General features: G+C 35.7%; 1 protein-coding gene across 5 annotated transcripts in view; it reads left to right on the forward strand.

The window, feature by feature from the left end:
• ARAP1 (ArfGAP with RhoGAP domain, ankyrin repeat and PH domain 1) overlaps nucleotides 1–18956 on the forward strand; it is a 2759262-nt gene that overhangs the window by 1188286 nt on the left and 1552020 nt on the right. For all 5 annotated transcript variants that reach the window (XM_044073028.1, XM_044073030.1, XM_044073029.1 and 2 more), the window contains one exon: nucleotides 8154–8296. In XM_044073028.1, the coding sequence (XP_043928963.1) occupies nucleotides 8154–8296 (143 nt within the window). The remainder of the gene's footprint in view (nucleotides 1–8153; nucleotides 8297–18956) is intronic.

The following is an 18956-nucleotide window of genomic DNA, read 5'->3' on the forward strand; positions in this document are numbered from 1 at the left end:
CGTAGAGCAAGAAATCTGGACAAAGCAATAAGAAAAAATGGGATAAATGCACAAAAATAGGGACAATGTTTAAATATTGCTCTTACAAACTTAGAAAGTTGATAGAATACCAGATTTTGCATTAGCATGAATTTTCTGAAGGGTATGAAGTCTGAAACTCAAATGGCTGTCATTAGTTTCTAACTTCAATCTTTAAAGATTTGCCACTAATTTACCAGAAAACCAGAATTTTATGAAAAATGAACACAAATATGAAGCAAAAAATCTGGACATTCTGCGAAAATCTGTACAGTTGAGAGGTATGTTTACTGGATGGAGTAGTTAACTGTCCATTATCATAAAATGTGAACGTTGTGGCGCTAATACTGACTATGATGTTTAATTGCTAACATTCATATAATGAATTATAGAGAAGAAAATCATAACATTTCTTAACTGTGAACCTGATGGCTCTTTGCCAGGCAATGCAATGCCGCTGTATTTTATAGGAAAATCCATGAATAGGTATCCCTTATTAAGTGTACCTGTACTGTATTTGTATTAGATAGCGAAGCTATAGTCGGAGGGAGTCTATATTCTAATGGTGGTGTAAGTATGCCCTTTGAAATAAAATATCATGCCTCTGAATGCAGAAACATAGAGCTCTCTTATAAAAGTCTTGGTTGTTTATTGATTTTATCACATAGGATATCAGTAGGTGGCTTGAGATGGTGGATTAGGTCTAGTAAGATATCTAGTTATTTAAAAACTTCCAGTCTTTTGAGATAGGACTCTTGGTAAAGTGCTTGCATAGCTGTTTTGCAGTAAAATACAACATGCTCTTGATTTTATTGAGTTTAATTTGTAGTGTTGTGGCTCAAGTCAATTAAGCAAGTTAGTAAAGTAAGTTCCTACTGCTGCCACTCTTAGTACTGTGTGGATATAAATAGGCATATCAGAAAACCAGATTACTGGCATACAGCAAAGCATGAAGCTGTGGTTTATGATCCAGAGGATCAGATCTTTACTAAAATTCATGTGTGCAAATGTAGATAGCATCAGGGTACAGTTAACCCCACTGAAGGCTTTGGTTAGGTTCAAAAGAATGCACCATTGAGTAAGCTGTGAACCATGTTGGACATGATTGCATCTGTTAGCACCCAACAGGAACCATACTGGTATTTCTAACTCTCTGAAGTCAGGATACCATATTTGGCTACACACTCTTACACTTCAGTAGCCACAGTTTTCTTATATAGTTTTCTTAGACGTTGTAATATATAAATAGTCCTGAAGAATTCTCGTAGCCATTTTCCAGAGATCTGTGAAAATGCCCATATTAATTGACTAGTTTTGACTGTGTATGTTTGTCTGAAAGCTTTGTCGACAAAGTTATCTAACATAACATTTGAAAACAATTGCTGTTAAGGCAAAGGTGTCATCAGACTCCTTCTTAGAATTTTTTCAACCAGATCTGTTACAGTGCCATTGAAATTATTTCAGTGCATGCTAGACCTATAATTGAATACAACTTATTATGTTGTACATATGTAGGAGAAGACCTCTACATATTAGAAAGTGTTCAATTAAAATTTATTAAAATAATTATGGAGTGTAGGACGATTACGTATCAGGACCATTTAATCAAACTTAAGTTAGTTTCTATAAATCAGTTATCACTGGTTACTTGGCAGACTGTGCCTAGAATATCATGCACTCCATGATGAACAAATATGACTTTTGTTCAATACTGAGATACTACATTCAGGGCAACCTTCTGGTGGGGCAGATTATACCTTTCACCCCAAAAATTTTCTAGATCATGGAACAGTCCGCCATTGTATGTAAGGAAATGTAACTCACTAGACTCATTCAAGATGTCTTTGGATACTTGTTTGTACTGAATGTCTACTCTTTGACCTCAGAACTTGTATTATGATGGTCCTTGACCTTTACTCAGCTTACCAGGAACTCTGAAACTATGAAACTTTTTTTCTGAAAAGAATTTCTTATGGAAAAAAAGCAACCAGAGGCATATGTAAATGGTAGCAAATTGTAAGATTCTCAGGTGTGTGGATGCAAAGTGTACTACGGAGAAAGTATACATAGCAAGCATGAGTAGTGCTAGAGATTATGACACAGGTGTAATAAAGCCAAGAGGATATCCAACTGCTGGGAAATTCAGAGACAAAAGAAAAGGCTAGTGTTACAAATAACTATACACCAGTGAAACAAGGAATGTAAGGGTTATGACTCAAGGCAAACCTGATGTGATTAAAGATGAGGTGACAAGTATAAACATCCATATATTGGGAACTGGTGAACTACAATGGACTGGAAGGTATCATTTTTGCATAAGATAATCGTCAAGGCTTCTATTTTAGACAAGAATCTTGCAAAGGGATTGGAGTAGCCCTTACAGTAAATAAGTGTGGCAAAATCTCTGCTTAGTTACAGCCAGATTTGATAGCATGATCTCAATCAGAATTCGAGGCAGACAAGCATTTCAGCATTATAATGATACTACTTTATGCTGCAGTTACAGATGCTGAAGAGGATGTTAAACAGCATTATGAGGATATGCAACATCTTCTGGCTGTAACAGAAAAATATATATTCATTATAGGTGACTTGAATGTTAAAGTTGGTTGTAAAGGAATAGCTGGAATAATGGATAAGTTTGCCCTTGATTTACAAAAGTGGAAAATAGACTATGGGCATTCCGATCATTCAACATCCTCTAAGAGATTATACATGGATAACACCTGATGGTCAATATTCAGATCAGATGGGCTATATACTTTGCAGTCATTGATGAAAGATCTCTGCAAAGACAGAAATAAGAAACAAGTCTATGAGCCGACTGTGACTTAAACAATGAATTTCTCATCACAAAGATTAGAAACAAATTAAAGAAAACAGGAAAAGTCCCCAGGTGAACTATATATATATATATATATATATATATATATATATATTTATATTTGTATATATATATATATATATATATATATATAAGATCAGCAATATTCCATATGAATATGCTATGGATGTGATGAACATATATCAGGGATTACAGCTGGTAGGTAGAGTTCCTGAAGAACTACTGATACAAATTTGGGATATTGTCCAGTAGGTGGTGGTAAAAATACTCCATATAAAAAGAAGACTGAGAAGGCAAATGGTTGACTGTTGAGGCTTTTGAAGCGATCATGGAAAATATGAGAGCAAAAGGCAACTGAGATGGAGAAAAATATAAACTAAATGCAGGATTAGAAAGAATAGCAATAAGAGATATGCAGACACATTCCTATGAGTATTGCAAAAACATGGGAGAGGATAATAAAATGAGAAAGACAAGAGATCTATGAAATAGTGTAATATGTAAAAATGAATACAATAAAAGAAAACTATGGGAAGGATGTGGCAGAACAAGGCAGTATTAAGACAAGACTACAGGAATAACTAAAGTACCAATTTCAGAATACCTTTAATATAAGTGACAAAATATGATGGTATGTTCCCCACTTCAGAGCCAGACATCCTCAAGAGCAAAATTGAAAATGAGCTATAGAAATCCATTCTTATCATGTAGCTGCATGAAATGATGTAATTCCAGGTGATTTGTTTGAAATAAATTAAAACAATGGAAATGATGTAACAGAACCTGTCAATAATAGGAAAAGGTGGCAGAAATAACTAAAATAACTAAACAAGACTCTAACATCACTGACAAAATATGGTGGCATGTTCTCAGATTCAGAGATGGACATCCCCAAGAGTAAAATCAAAATGATCTCTAGAAAGCTCTTCTATTAATGTAGCTGTGGCAAATGATGGAACTCTGGGTGTTTTGTTTGAAATCCTACAAAATGATAATGCTTCGTTGTTGCTTGTAATATGACAACAAATCTGGAAAATACAGCAGTGATCACTGGATTTGAAAAGGCCAGTTTATATTTCAATCCCAAAGATAGGGCAAGGCTAAAGAGTGCTCAAATTATCAAACAGTTGGTTTTGTTTCACATGCTGACTATGTAATGCTTAAAATCTTACAAGCTACACTTCAGCAATAAACCGTTCAGCAATAGGCCGAGATCTGCCAGAGGTATATGATGGTTATAAGACAGGTAGAGGCACTAAGACTGAGCTGCCAGCATCCACCTGAAAATAGAGAAAGCAATGGAGTATCAGAATAAATATTCACTTTTACTGTATTCACTTCTGTAAAGTCTTTGATTGCATGGACAAGCTCTTAAAAATAGGGGAAAAAAGGTCATCTCGCTTGGCTTATTTACTTAGTTGTTGTCTATGGAATCTGTATTCAGACCAAAACTCTACACTTAGAGTCAAATATGGCATAACTCTTTGGTTCAGGAGATGGAAAAGAGTGTCACAAGACTATGTATATTGTGATACTACTTATTTATTTATGTACTGAGTATATCACTTGAAATGCTGGATCAGATGATTCATATGGTGGAATCAAAATTGAAAGGAAAAATGTTTAAAACCTCGGATATGTAGATACCACTTTGATGGCTGAACATGAGGAAGAGTTAAATAGCCTATTGATGAAGGTGAAGCAGTGCAATGGCATGTTTTGTACTCAACATTAAAAAATTAAGATAATATCATCTAGCCTTATCAGTTATTTACAAACAGGGAGCAGAAAATGAATACATTGATTGATTTTATTTTCTTGGACCAAAAGATGCTTGCAAATGGTGTCTCTCCCATGAAATTAAAAAAGGCAAATAACATGCTTGCTTCTTGAGAGGAAAGTTATGACAAAGTTGAATAAGATATTAAAGGACAAAGACAATCACATTGTTAACAAAGATCTATGTAGTCCAAGCTATATTTTTTCTCGGTAATAACATATGGGCGTGAGAGCTGGATAATTATTAAAGCTGTATGTTGGACAAATGATGCTTTTGAATTGTGGGATTGGAGACAAAAGTCAACTTTTAAGTGCACGATATCTGGGCAAAGCCAAAATTAACGGGGGAATAAAGACCAAAAATCAGGGTCAATGGTTAAATATTGCTCTCATAAACTTATAAACTTGGTAGAATAATAGGTTTTGCATTAGCATGCATTTTCTGAAGGATATAAAGTCTGAAACTCAAATGTGTGTCATTATTCAGTGTGATTTCAATCCTTGAAGATTTGCCAAAAAAACACAAATTTCATGAGAAACAGATCAAAATACAAGGCAAAAATCTGTGCATTCTGCAAAAATCTGGACAGTTGAGAGGTATTGTGAACTGATCAATTGCAAGGAGATTAAATCAGTCAATACTTAAATAAATAAATCCACTAGAAGTTCTGATAGTAAATCTGAAACAAATACTTTGCCCAGGTAATGCAAAGATTGGCTTCACTAGAGAAGACACTGATGCCATGAAAGACTGAAGACAAAAAAGAAAAGGGTAGCAAAGGCTAAGATGGGGATACACAATATTATTGAAGTAGTGAATATAAATTTGCAAGAACTTAAAGAAGCAGTATTGGACAGACAGGCCTGGAGTGCTAAAGTCAATGACTTCAAAAGTCTGACTCGGCTAAAAGACTGAACAACAAATCCCAGATAGCATTTAAGACTATATCTGTGACAGAATCATATATAAACTTAGGGATCTAAAACTTAACGAAGTTGTGATAACCTGCATCCACAACTGGCTAGATGGTGCCACATGGCATATAAGGACAGAAAAACTCCTAGCCCCACCTTCTAATGTCATCCACAGAGACTCTCAATGCCGCCTCTTCTTTGTCATCTTCTCAGATGTTATAGCTGACTTAATTGTCAGATTATCAGATATGCAGCTGGCTACAAAAGTGAGAAGATTGTTCTTAACCCTGCTGACATCCCTTCTCTTTAAATGAAATGGTACGGCAGAAATTACTTTGCTTTCAGTGTCTAAAATGCATTCTAGTATTTGGCAACCCTACCAGTTTTATATATTATTGATGGGCAATAAGCAAAATTGGCAAACTATTAAAAGACATTGGAGTTCTTGTTGTTAATGATGACCATTCTTCTGTCAAACTGGTTTTGCTATACAGAGGCACAGGGAACTAATCTAAGGGGGTGGCGAAAACCAACTCATTCTGGCTAGGCTTATAAATGCCTTCGGGCAGATAGCCTAGTACCTACCTATGAACCTATGAACCATATAGATGCTTCCATACACAAAATATATGGAGATTTCTACCTGATCCTTCATAGGTTGAGATCCATATGAGAGAAGTAATTGCCTACCTGTATACAGGTGTCACCTGACCATTTATAGAATAATGTACCCTATTCTGTACCTTTGTATTCACCATCTGATAGAACTGGAAAAGGTGTAAAGGCCTTACAAAGAAAATCACAAGGCTTAGGCTTTGTCTGTCCTCTGATCCTTATTTCCTTCTTAGAGAAGATATGTGCCATTAACAATATTAAAGACTCCCTTACTGTCAGAAACCCTTTGTTAGAATGCAACACTGGTGACCAGAGCACTGGTCAACAGTCAACCTAAGCAAAAATTAATATCAGCTGCACTATGAATTATGACAGTTTCATATCTCATAGAATCCTGAGTCTGTAGAATAAACTCATACTGTCTGTGAAAGTCAATCCGTGACCAGTCCATACCTTCATGGAGGGACTGGATAACTATATGTGCTTATGTGAGTGCCAGTATGGGATTTAGGGTATCGAGCACCTCGACAGCCAATAGGTACTGAGCTTGTTCACCAAATCTGTGAAGGTACATGTCATTTCAGACTCAAAACCAGAAAAGCACAGCATTTAGAGAAAATTAAAGGAAAAACTATCAGACAAATACTGTTCCAAGCTTTATTGTGTTGCATAAGATTAACTTTATTCTCATTTTCTTTCTCTTGTGAGGACCCCCTTATTAGGCATTTGCATAATAGCCCATATAAGTAAACTGAAGAAGTACATATTAGGTATGTCATTAGGAGTGACGTGGATGCAGCTACTGTCATTCTGGATGCAGAGTCTCGTATGTAATGTCAGATGTTTAATTTTGTTTAAAAAGCTGCATTAACCAAACAAAGGCAAACAAGAAGCAGTGTATTAAACAAAATATATTGTCACAGAAATGTTATTTAATCAGAAAAATATGTGTATTGAAAGTTAACATTGTGGAAGAATGCAACCTATATAATACAAAAACTACAAAAGCTCAAATAGGTACTTTTGATGGGATAAACCCCCAAATCTGTCATAAGAGGGGTCTGTCCCTTATTTTATCTTTATGTATCATACCCTGAGATAAAATGGCAAAAGGGTTTTTGTAGTTTCATATTAAGCTGAATATATTCTTTTACACTGAAAGGTACTCATTATTTCCCTACAGTAACACTGTAAGCATTACAGCAGGGTAATGTCAGTGTGTAAAAAATGAAATGTGAAGGAACTCTGAGTGCCATCATAGCTGAGAGGTATAATAATGTCCTGGGCACACTTGTCATGCATTTGTACCCTTATGTTTCATTGCACATTCACTCCATTTACCTTATTTTATAAATGAAATTCTGAGTTTCTGAAATCAAAATACTTGTGTCCCATTTATGATGTGTTAAATTGAGTCATTCACATCTTTCATTCATGTATGTTGAATTATCTTATTCCTTTTAAGAGCAAAGAAAACAGCACAGTTTTGGTGTATATACAAGTAAAATCCTAATGTTGCAATATCAGACTTGATATGGATTCATTTATTGAAACATCCTTAGCGAGTGAGTTCTGGTTGCATAAAATCAGAGAAGTGCTGCACATTAAACATCAATTCACTTGATTACTCTCTAGCAGTTAGCGCAGAGGATTAAGGCTTTAAGCTGATAACAAGCTGCTTCCTGTAGTCCAGGGTTTGTATCCCTCAGCCCCCATTTGTCTACTGTGTGACTGAGCAAGTCACTTAGTTAGACAGCACTCTGGGGCAATTGAGAAACTGGTTGGAGCTCTTTGCTAGTCTTCTTGATCCCACACCTAGTAATTACATATGACCACCTACAACTAATATGAGACTGCATAAAGCGTAATGGTTATCTGTGAATTAGAACTTGAAGATATCTTTATTTGTAACCTTTCTTCTTAATAATGATCATCTTTTTCTGTTAGAGTAGTTAATGTGTTCTTTACAATTCCTTTTCAGCCAATCATTTGAAGAAGTTTCACACGATGTAGAAGAAATTCCCAGTGTGCCTCCACGAACTGTGTTCCATGCAGTCACTGAACATCAGACTACAAGCCAGCCCACTGTGCCACCCAAGTCCATCGCTCTTCTATCAGAGCTCAGTAAGTGCATACTCTCTCTTCCTACTGCAACATGTACTGAAGTAGAAATATTCTGTAGCACTATCAGAAGTACACTGAATGTCTAGGACTTTGTTAGATGAAATTCATGGATGTAATGTACTCAGTTCCAAGAAATTTAGAGTCCTGCTTCATAAGTATAAACTCTAAATTCTGTATATATACCATTTGCCATTTATTTAAATAAAATCCATTTATGGACAACTGGAAGATGCCTTAACTACAAGAAAATGTAAGGTTTTGCCGTTTGGACAATAGAAGTAATGGAGATTTGATCAAGAATTCAAAGTGGTAAAACAGATTAGTGATCTTGGGTAATCATTGGTAATAATCTGTCTTTCAAGTTACATATACAAGACATAAAAGTTAGAACCATGAGAAAGATTGGATTACACTTTGGTACAGTAAATTTGAGAGACCAAAAGGTCATAAAGAAGTTATTTGTAATGTTAATAAGACCAGGTATTGAGTATAATTTACCCTTTCGCATTTCAGCCATGGCAGATATTGTAACTATTGAATTGATACAAAAGAGATCTTCTAAAAGAAGTAAATTTATCAAAAAATGTTAAGTATGAAGAAAAATTAGAACAGCTAAATCTTTACTGCATCATTTATACATTAGGAAAACGTAAATTGTGCCTAACATTTGGGGCATCTAAGAGAAGAAACATTAAAGAAAGATCTATGTCTTTCATTAAAAGATCAGAGAAAAAAGGGGAATTTTATTCAAAACAAATTAACAGAACCGAAAAAAAGAGATGATCTTATTACCCAAAGTGTACCTAGATTGTGAACTATTCTCCTCCTAATAATTAGGGAGTCAGAAACCTTGATTTTTTTTTTAAAGTAAACCAGATAATTATATTGGCGAGAACAAGTACTTATATAATGTGCAGTAGACTGCCATATTAAATGCCTAGCCAACTTAAGGAAGCAAGGGATTAACTATGCAATTATGTAACTGTATCATTGGAGGAGCTCTGTGCTGTATTTTTGTTGATTGCTCAGCAACCTAATGTTCTTCGTCTATAACTGCCCAAATTGTGAAACAATTGTAATGTTTCAGGTTACTGGATTGACTGTATCTTTACATGCTGTAACCTTTTTATTTTGCCCCATTTCATGGTTGAAAATGATTTGTACATTGTAAAGACAGTTTTGGCTAACACCAATTAGATAATCGAGACTGTTATGGATTGTGAGGATACATATTTTGATTGCTAAGTCATGTACTCCTTTAAACTGCTGTTCTCCCCCTTTCTTACAGAATGCAGGATGCACTTTTCTTGCCTGTTTGGTTGCCATAAGCTAGTTTGTCAGAACAGACTTTCTGTGCTGAGATTTTGTAGTGGGTAGCTTGAAATTTTTTCTAAGTATAAAGATAATAAAGGCAGTACCTATGCAAGTTTAATTAGAACATTTTTGGTAATAGCTCTTGCAGTGGGAAACTGCAGTAAATGCTAAGCAAGAGTAAATATGTGTTGAAGATTAATGGGCTGTGAAGTAAAGCAGGAAGGGATTAAATATGTGGACTTAAAGGAGCATTCAGGGGTGTAAGAGCAGATGGAGGGGTGTGTGTGCATTTGTGTTGACACTGAGTACATTCGGGGGTGTAAAGCCATGTGGAAGGATGTGTGTGTGTGTGTGTGTGTGTGTGTGTGTGTGTGTGTGTGTGTGTGTGTGTGTGTGTGTGTGTGTGTGTGTGTGCTGACATTGAGTGTATTTGGAGGTGTAATGGCTTATGGAGGTGTGTATGTGTGTTGACATTGAGTGCGTGGGTGTATGTGTGTGCTGACATTGAGTGCATGTGTGTGTGTGTGTGTGTGTGTGTGTGTGTGTGTGTGTGTGCTGACATTGAGTGTGTCTGTGTGTGTGTGTGTGTGTGTGTGTGTGTCTGTTTGCTGACATTGAGTGCATTTGGGAATCTAATAGCATGTGGAGGTGTGTGTGTGTGTGTGTGTGTGTGTGTGTGTGTGTGTGTGTGTGTGTGCGTGTGCTGACATTGAATGCATGTGTGTGTGTGTGTGTGTGCGTGTGTGTGTGTGTGTGTGTGTGCGTATATGTGTGTGTGTGTGTGTGTGTGTGTGTGTGTGTGTGTGTGTGTGTGTGTGTGTGTGTGTGTGTGTGTGTCTGCTGACATTGAGTACATTTGGGAGTGTAATGGCATACAGAGGTGTGTGCATGTTGACATCGTGTATATTTAGGGGTGTAATGGCATATGGAGATCGATGTGTGCATCTGTGTTGACTTAGGCTACATTTCTAGGTGTAATAGCATATGCAGGTATGTGTATATGTGCTGATATCAAGTACATTTGGGGGTGTAATGGCATATGGAAGTAGGTGTGTGTGTGTGTGTGTGTGTGTGTGTGTGTGTGTGTGTGTGTGTGTGTGTGTGTGTGTGTGTGTGTGTGTGTGTGTGTGTGTGTGTGTGTGTGTGTGTGTGTGTGTGTGTGTGTTGACATCGAATACATTTGGGCTGTAATGAGATATGGATAGTAGCATATAGGTAATGAGTGCATTTGAAAGTGCTATGATATATGGATAACTGTGTATGGACACAGCATGCATCTGTGGTATAACAATATACAGACAGTAATGTACAGACATTAAGGATATTGGGGTGTTGTAATGATATACGGATAGCATTGTATTGACACTGAGTGCATTTAGGGAGTGTAATCATATATGGCTAGTAGTTTATGGGCAGTGAGTACATTTAGGGTTGCTGCAATATATAAATAGCCATCTAGATAAGTGAAGTATATTTGGGTGTGTGATGATATATGGGTAGCAGTGCATGGACATCAAGTGCATTTTTAGTTGCAATGATATATGGAGGTTTGTATAAGAATACTAAGTGCATTTGGGAGGTGTAATTATATAGAGATAGTAGTGCATAGGTACTGAATACAGTTGGTGTAATGATGTATGTATTGTGCATTGACATTGAGTGAATTTAACCATGTAATAATATATGGATAGCAGTGTATAGATATAGCATGCATTTGGGATATAATTATTTAATGGATACTGAGTGCATTTGGAGGTGTGATGATGCATGGAAAGCAGTGTATGAACAGCAACTACACTTTGGAGGTTGTAATGATATATAGCTAGTAGTGTATACACATTGAATAGATTTGGGGGTGATGATATATGGATAGTAGTGTATACATGAGTAGATCTGAGGGGTGATGATAAATGGATAGTAGTGTGCAGACATTAAGTAGATTTGGGAGGTGATGATATATGTATAGTAGTGTATAGGCATTGAGTAGATTTGAGGGGTGATGATATATGGATAGTAGTGTACTCACATTGAGTATATTTGGGGGTGATGATATATGGATAGTAGTGTATTCACATTGAGTAGATTTGGGGGTGATATATGGATAGTAGTGTATTCACATTGAGTAGATTTGGGGGTGATGATATATGGATAGTAGAGTATAGACATTGAGTAGATTTGAGGGGTGATGACATATGGATGGCAGTGTATGAATCTACATTTGGGAGTGTGATCATATATGGAAAGGAGTGTGTGGACAAAGAGGGTCCATGGTGTGCAATGATATATGACTACTTATAGTGTACAGACACTGAATGCATTTGAAGGTGTAAGGATATAAGGTTAGTAGTGTATAGATACTGAAGCAATTGGATGTGAGATAAAAGTAGATGGAAGGTTAAATAACAGCAATTAGAGCATAACAGCAGTGAGGCTAAGTGAAACAAGTGGCTGTACAAGACTATGGAAATTGTGGAATGTGTGGCATACTGGGAACTTAGAGAAGTTTGGGGTAACAAGAAGTAAGGTGATAGGAAAGTAGGAGAGGGTAACCTCAAATTCACTCCTGCTTTAGTACCCCTGTCCATCATGGATAGGGTAAACATATTGATGCCTACAATATCCTTGTTTATCCCAACTGTGGGTTATTCATATGTAAAATATAAGAGCTAAAGCATAGCATGGGAGCCATTTGAATGGAAGGCTAGGCTTCTTATGATCCTCACAGATTAATAGCATAGCATATTAAGAACCTATGCATATATCTGTATGTGTGTATATATATATATATATATATATATATATATATATATATATATATATATATGTTGTTGTGTCTTTCGGCTGTTCCCGGTTAGGGGTCGCCACAGCGGAACCCCGATCCGCTAATGATTGGTAGTTGATTTTTACGTGCCGAGTTACCAGCCCTGACGCACAACCTTCAACGAAGGTACGCCCATTCATGCATGTCTCCACGCAGAAGACACTCTAGCTGAGAATCGAACCAGACAGCGTATTACTGTGAGGCGACAACGCTACCGCAGCATCATCACCGCATATGTATATATATATATATATATATATATATATATATATAAGTGCAGGTGTTTCATAGGAAGAAGTTTGGTTTAGAGATCTCTTGCTGTTGTCATTGACTATAGAGTGTCGTATTATTAGGTTTTACAGATAGCTAGAGAGAGGTAGAGGTATGTTAGGATATGTGGTATAGTGGAAAGTCCATATACTGGTTAGACAGTCCTCTATAAGGGATGGAGTTTGCTTGTTTGTCAGGTAAAGAGTTCTGCTACATATTCTGTACAGTTACTTTCCATGATGATTATTAGATTTAAGTGATCAGATTAGCTGTTTGTCTTGTGATCACAGCTATCAAAGCTATTAGTGTGGCTGTAGGATTTGAATAATTTGCTACTGATAGAATGTTTTTGATGTTATGAAGTATACTGTCGGTCTCCAGTTTTCTTTGCCATATGTGAAATGTCCTTTCATAAGCTAGACCCTGCCTCTTGGAACAAGTTATGAAAAGAAATTATTGACTTGGACAATCTAACTCACTTCACAAGATACCCGAAGGATTATCTTGATAAAGCATGCAGATGTACCAGCTTCCATGATTCTGGATAACTCTGTCGCTAATTGCTTCATCTCACCTCCGTAAATTGGTTTCCTGCAATAAAACCTATATTACGTTAAGGATAAATTTCTACTGATTTTTTTTGTAATGGACACCTGCATCAGAATTTGCAACACCTTTAACCTGGATATTCATCTGCTCCTTTTGCAAATAGATTTACTTGGTTTCGGTGTTTTAGCTGCATTGGTTTATGATAACTTAATTTGCTTCTGAGATACTCATGTCACTATTTTGTATGTTTGTGGTATTTACTTAAACACTATATGTTACGTGTCTATTCTGCAGTGCTTTATTTTGGAACCTTGTATTTTAACTTTTTTTCTTTTGTATGCATAGTATCTGTAGTTGTTGTGTCTTTCAGCTTTTCCCAGTTAGGGGTTGCCACAGCGGAACTCCGGTCCGCTAATGATTGGCAGTAGATTTTTACGTGCCGAGTTGCCGGCCCTGACGCACAACCTTCAACGAAGGTACGCCCATTCACGCATGTCACCACACAGAAGACGCTCTAACTGAGAGTCGAACAGGACAACATCTTACTGTGAGGCGACAACGTTACCGCAGTACCAATAATATTGGCTACCTCATCTGGTTAACAAACAAACAATAAATTACTAAATAAATCTTTACATAGGCATATGCTATCTTAAGCAGTTTAGGCAGTTTATTGCCTGACAGCAGTAGATTTGATTTTCAAGATTTGCTGCACATTTTGTAATTTTGTTTTAGCTCTGTTTACGTTTTCCAATCTGTTAGAACTGCAAGTTAATAAATAGGGATGTTTCATATAAAAGGCCTGCTAATAAGGAAGTATGCACAGTGATAATATAAACTTGATAACTAAGGAAGGACTTGGTCTTAAAGTGAAATCTTAGCTTTTGATTGGTTTTATGGGCCATATTTTGGATGAGGTGGTCAATCTATAAGCCCTGGTATACAACAATAAATAGAAATTGTGGGTCTAATTCCATTCCTGAAAGTTTTAGAGTGGACATTAAAGCCATTGCAGTTTGCTTCTTGTTTATTTGAGGTACAGAATGACATTATTTTTGTCTTGTTTTCACTGATGAGTAGGTTAGATTGTCTTAGCCATTTCTCTGTTTTTGACAAAAGTAGTTGTAGGTCTGACTGAATTTTATTGAGGGATGGAGCTGATCACACTTATATGGGATCACCTGAATAATGCATCATTTTTGCTGGAATGGAATGGAAATGAGTTGTTAATGAAAATATTCAAGAGTACAGAGTCTAATATTGATTCTTGCTGGATAGCTACAGTCATCTTTTGAGAAGCTGATAGGGTGAAGCTCCAATGGAAAAATGAGTACACTGGATGACAACTTTTAAACCACTGTGTAGCCGCTCATGTTAAGGCCTAGTTGTTTAAGTATTTTGCAATGGTATATGAGGAATAATGTGTCAACAAATCTGCCTTAATTGGATTTGCTGTAGAAATAGTCCTGGCTGTGAAAGTTAGTAAAGTGTTTTTTGAGCTATGGCCTAGCTTAACGCGTTGTTGGACCTTGGAGAGAAGATTACTATTATTTAAATAGTTTAGCAGCTGGCAGTAAATATTTTTCTTGTATTTTTGAGAATGGCAGTAGAATGGTTACATAGTGCTGGAAATGAGGATTCTTGGATATAATTACAGATAAGTAATGATATAGGGTATGTGATGACATCTGCTGCAGTATGAAGTTATTCAAAGGGAAAAAAGAAAAAAGTGGAAGTCATGAGCATTCACAAACTGTGTAGCTGAAACACTGCTATGCTTTTAAGGGGTCATCCCATGACCCTCCACTACAGGAGGTTAAAACTACTTACTCAACAAACTGTTAAAAACAAAAAAGCAAGCTGGCTGCTGTTACTTCACTTAAAATACTTTTAATGTTAGTGCTTTTGTTGAGGTCAATGCCCCAACTTCTTCAGACAACTCAACTCAACTTACCAAACAAATATATATCATATTCAATTAATTAATTAACCAATCTATTGGGACACTTTAGATTTAAAGGTCCCTTACATAGAAATGTATTACTAAAATTCATAAAATTAAATACATACCCAAAATGTATATTAAAAAGTATAAATGAGTAAAAAATGTAAAAAAAAGCTTTTCGTAGACTAAACTCATACAAATTCTTAATATGAACCACAATTGTGTTAAAATCCCTTAAAAAACCTCTGAAAACTAAAACCTTGTTATATAGAAAGTTGTTACACAATAAATAAATATACATATATGTGGACATTAATTTTACCAACTCTCATCCTATTAATTCATTTTAAACCAGTACAAACCATACAGATATTACTAGAATAGTAATACACAAAACAATATACATATACATGACTATATATGCATAATATAAAGCTTGTTAAAAATCCATTTGTCTTAAGTATATATATATATATATATATATATATATATATATATATATACACACATACACACACACACACACACATATATATATATATATATATATATATATATATATATATATATATATATATATACATATGTTGTATAAATATACATGTGTATATATAAAAAAACCTTATATGATTATATTATTTTATCTATGAAGGGCTTTGAGCTTTAAAATACACTTTATGGAGCCATATTCGTTTAGTCCTGGAGGTATATGTGCAAAAGTACGAATTTGCCACATAAGCTCGCTTTCCTCCAATTTCAATTCCCATGGTCCTCCCCTCTTACTAAATTCAACCTTTTGTATGACTGTAAAAACAAAATTATGTGTGGGATTATCCAAAATGTGCCTAGCTAAGGCATTTGTGGTTATTCCCTTCTGAATACTATATTGGTGTTCGTATATTCTCTGCTTTAATTTTCTTTCCATTTTCCCAATATAAAATGAAGGGCAATGCTCACATAGTGCCACATAAACCACCTCTTTAGAGTCACAGTTGAATTTTCCTTTTACCACGTACGACTTATCTCTAATATTATACCTGTTGCCTCATTTTATATATTTACACTGCTGGCAACATCCACATTTTCCCATCCCTTTCATAGGTCTATATTCCTCCCCTTGGTATTTTAACAGGGTCTTCAAATTAGGCCCTCATCTGTAAGTAAATCATGGTCGAGCTTCTAATAAACCAAGGGGAGGAATATAGACCTATGAATAGGCTGGGAAAATGTGGACATTGCCAGTAAAATATGTTCAACATTATGAATGTCTGATTATATGTATGCCTCCCATCTCTCTCTCTCTATATATATATATATATATATATATATATATATATGTTATTATGCTATGTTACGTTTTCTATATCAACTTACACTGATGGAATGTTTAATTAAAAAAAAGCACCAAAGCTAGTGTTTTTGCAGGGGGCAAGTCCCATACACACCACCCTGCTAATGAAGTATGCCAACTGCAAGCTCACACAACAGTGAAAAAATGAGATATTTCCTGAACCCTGATGTTCATCAGTTAAGCACTGAACCACTGTAAGTACAATGATGCAATGGGAATTGATTTATTTGACCAAATGCTTCAGACACACACACACACACACACACACACACACACACACACACACACACACACACACACACACACATATATATATATATATATATATATATATATATATATATATATATATGAGTGTGTGTGTGTGGGGGTGTGTATGTGTGTGTATCCTACACCCCAGAGAAGTTTTGGTGGAAAAGAAAGGCTCGATTGTAGTAAATGGGTTTCATAGTATGAGCCATGTTTTTTGGGTATGATTCTTGGTTTCCTTGTTTTGTTGGCTGTTGACAGTTTGCTTATCTGATTGTGTATAAACTACACAGCATGAAGTCTATGAGTTTAATATTAAAATATTAACTATGAATTCATTGTTAATTTAACTTTTTTGCAGGTGCAAGGTTGTGAAATGCACTGTTGCTGAAGATTGCTGTCAGTAATGCTTTTCAGTGAATATACAGCTATACAGCACATATTGTTCTGTTAATATTTTAAGTGATTTAGATCTATGCAACACTTATTGTTTTGTTAATATTTTAAGTGATTTGGATCTATGCAGCACTTATTGTTTTGTTAATATTTTAAGTGATTTGCAGTTGTTTGGCACTTATAACAATTTGAATCCTTTCACCTTCATTAGCCTACTTTGTGACTTTGAGCAGGTCACATAACCAGATGGTGCTTTCAGGTTACCCCTGATAAGCATACTTTGCCCATTCAGTTTACCTGGTTGACAGATACATAAAACAACATTTAAAATTCATCCCCTTTTGTCCCTCAGTACTTTTGACTTTCTCCAAAATTCTTGCTCAAAGAACTTGAGAGGTATATTCGTCTGTCCCTCGTGAAATGTGTAGATTCTGGGAAAGAGTTGTGGATTACAGTCACTAAACATCACCTGTGTGAGTTTTCATATTCTGCATACTTCAGAAAATGCTTAATAATTAGCTTGCTGTTCTATCAACTTTCTAAGTATACAAGAGAAATATTTAAAAGCTTTTCCTGATTTTGTTCCTTTCTACTGATGCTTGGCAGTGGGGAGTTTTATGGTTTTGACAGCAGCGAGCTGAGATACATTATTCGTGAATTTATTCATCCACTTGATCTCAAGCAACTATATGAGGTGTACAGTCATGCAAGTTGGTGTAATTGATGGGTGGATGTATGTAGCACTACAAAAGAATGTTTTTGTCTTTAACACTGATGAAGGCTATGAAAATATTCTAGCCGAAACCGGTCTTTGCATTTGACGTTTTTCCTCATAACTTCAGGATTAAGCCAGCAATTGTTCTGATTGGGAATGTCTTATAGGGATTCTATGAGCCAATTATAATTGTTATCTGTATATTTGTACTGTATACTGTTTTGGAGAGTGTATTGCTTTCACTTACAGCTATAGCTCTACGAAGGTTATTTGTTTTTGCTTATCAGTCTAGAATCTCATTTTTTAAGTATTATTCTATAATGCATGTCTGAACAAACAAGTACAGACCTTCTGGGTCTTGAACAACAATTACGGGATAGAATGGTCCGTAAATTTCAACTTGACCAATCAGATTATGACAAGGGGAATCCATTTAGTAACAACAGACATGTGAGGTTTGAGGGGGGTACCAGTATGACTAGCCAAAATACTAAATGCAAATGCCCCAGATCTGCACTCAAAAAACAAGGGATGTATACGGATTCATCTGGGGCAGACTCATCAGGCATAGATCTGGACATGCAGCAGACCCCAGACTCACCCACTCATAAAAGGAACAACACTGTAGCCCCTTTAAGCCTTACAAAAGAGCAGGTAGAAAACACATAAAAAATAAACAGCATGGAGGGGTTATTGGAACTCCTTATGAAAAAATGACTGAATGTAATAAGACTAATGTGCTAAACATTTCAAATGTTGTTTTGGCTGATACACAAACATCTTTGCTTAATAAAGGTCTCAATTTTATCCCCGTTTTATCCCCGTTTTTTTTTTTTTGGTTTCAGAGGATATGTTAGCACAAGATGTTATGGCATTCTGCAGATTATTGAATCTTAAGTTGCATTTTCATGACAATGTCTGCAATTTTGACTCTGATAAAACATTTACATATCATAAATCTAGTTTTGTACCACCGATGCACCATAATGTTCATCCCTTTCAATCCTGTGTGCTCAGATATCTACATTCCAACTTTAGAGGTACTAATAT

Source organism: Protopterus annectens, chromosome 5.part1 (assembly GCF_019279795.1).
Source record: "Protopterus annectens isolate FY-2018-M chromosome 5.part1, PAN1.0, whole genome shotgun sequence".
In the NCBI taxonomy this organism is placed as follows: Eukaryota; Metazoa; Chordata; order Ceratodontiformes; family Protopteridae; genus Protopterus; species Protopterus annectens.